The following is a 374-nucleotide window of genomic DNA, read 5'->3' on the forward strand; positions in this document are numbered from 1 at the left end:
CACTGGGGCCTTGCCGAGGAGCACAGAGCACAGCTCACACCATTGCCAGCCCCCCCACCAGGCTGAGTGTCTCCAGGGCTGCCTCCCAGCCCAGCTCCTGTGCTCCCCCAGGTCCGGGGGCTCGCTGACTGCTACGGGCTGCGGGTGCACACGGACGGAGCACGGCTGTTGAACGCAGCAGTGGCCCAGGATGTGGAGCCAGCTCGGATCACCCAGCACTGTGACTCTGTTACCCTCTGCTTCTCCAAGGTGGGCTTGCGCAGGTTAGGGATTCCTGGGACCAGATGGGATCGACACAAGCTGGGGTTTCCTCCTTGTTCCAGGGCATCAGGCTGAGCCCGTACAGGCTGGGGCATCCCCAGGAGCAGCACGGG

General features: G+C 65.2%; 1 protein-coding gene across 1 annotated transcript in view; it reads left to right on the top strand.

The window, feature by feature from the left end:
- LOC104398554 (probable low-specificity L-threonine aldolase 2) overlaps positions 1 to 374 on the top strand; it is a 20,116-nt gene that overhangs the window by 18,856 nt on the left and 886 nt on the right. Inside the window, exon 2 of the mRNA XM_010008677.1 lies at positions 112 to 249. Coding sequence (XP_010006979.1) covers positions 112 to 249 — 138 coding nt within the window. The remainder of the gene's footprint in view (positions 1 to 111; positions 250 to 374) is intronic.

Source organism: Chaetura pelagica, unplaced genomic scaffold, assembly GCF_000747805.2.
Source record: "Chaetura pelagica isolate M959 unplaced genomic scaffold, ChaPel_1.0 scaffold962, whole genome shotgun sequence".
Classification (NCBI taxonomy): domain Eukaryota; kingdom Metazoa; phylum Chordata; class Aves; order Apodiformes; family Apodidae; genus Chaetura; species Chaetura pelagica.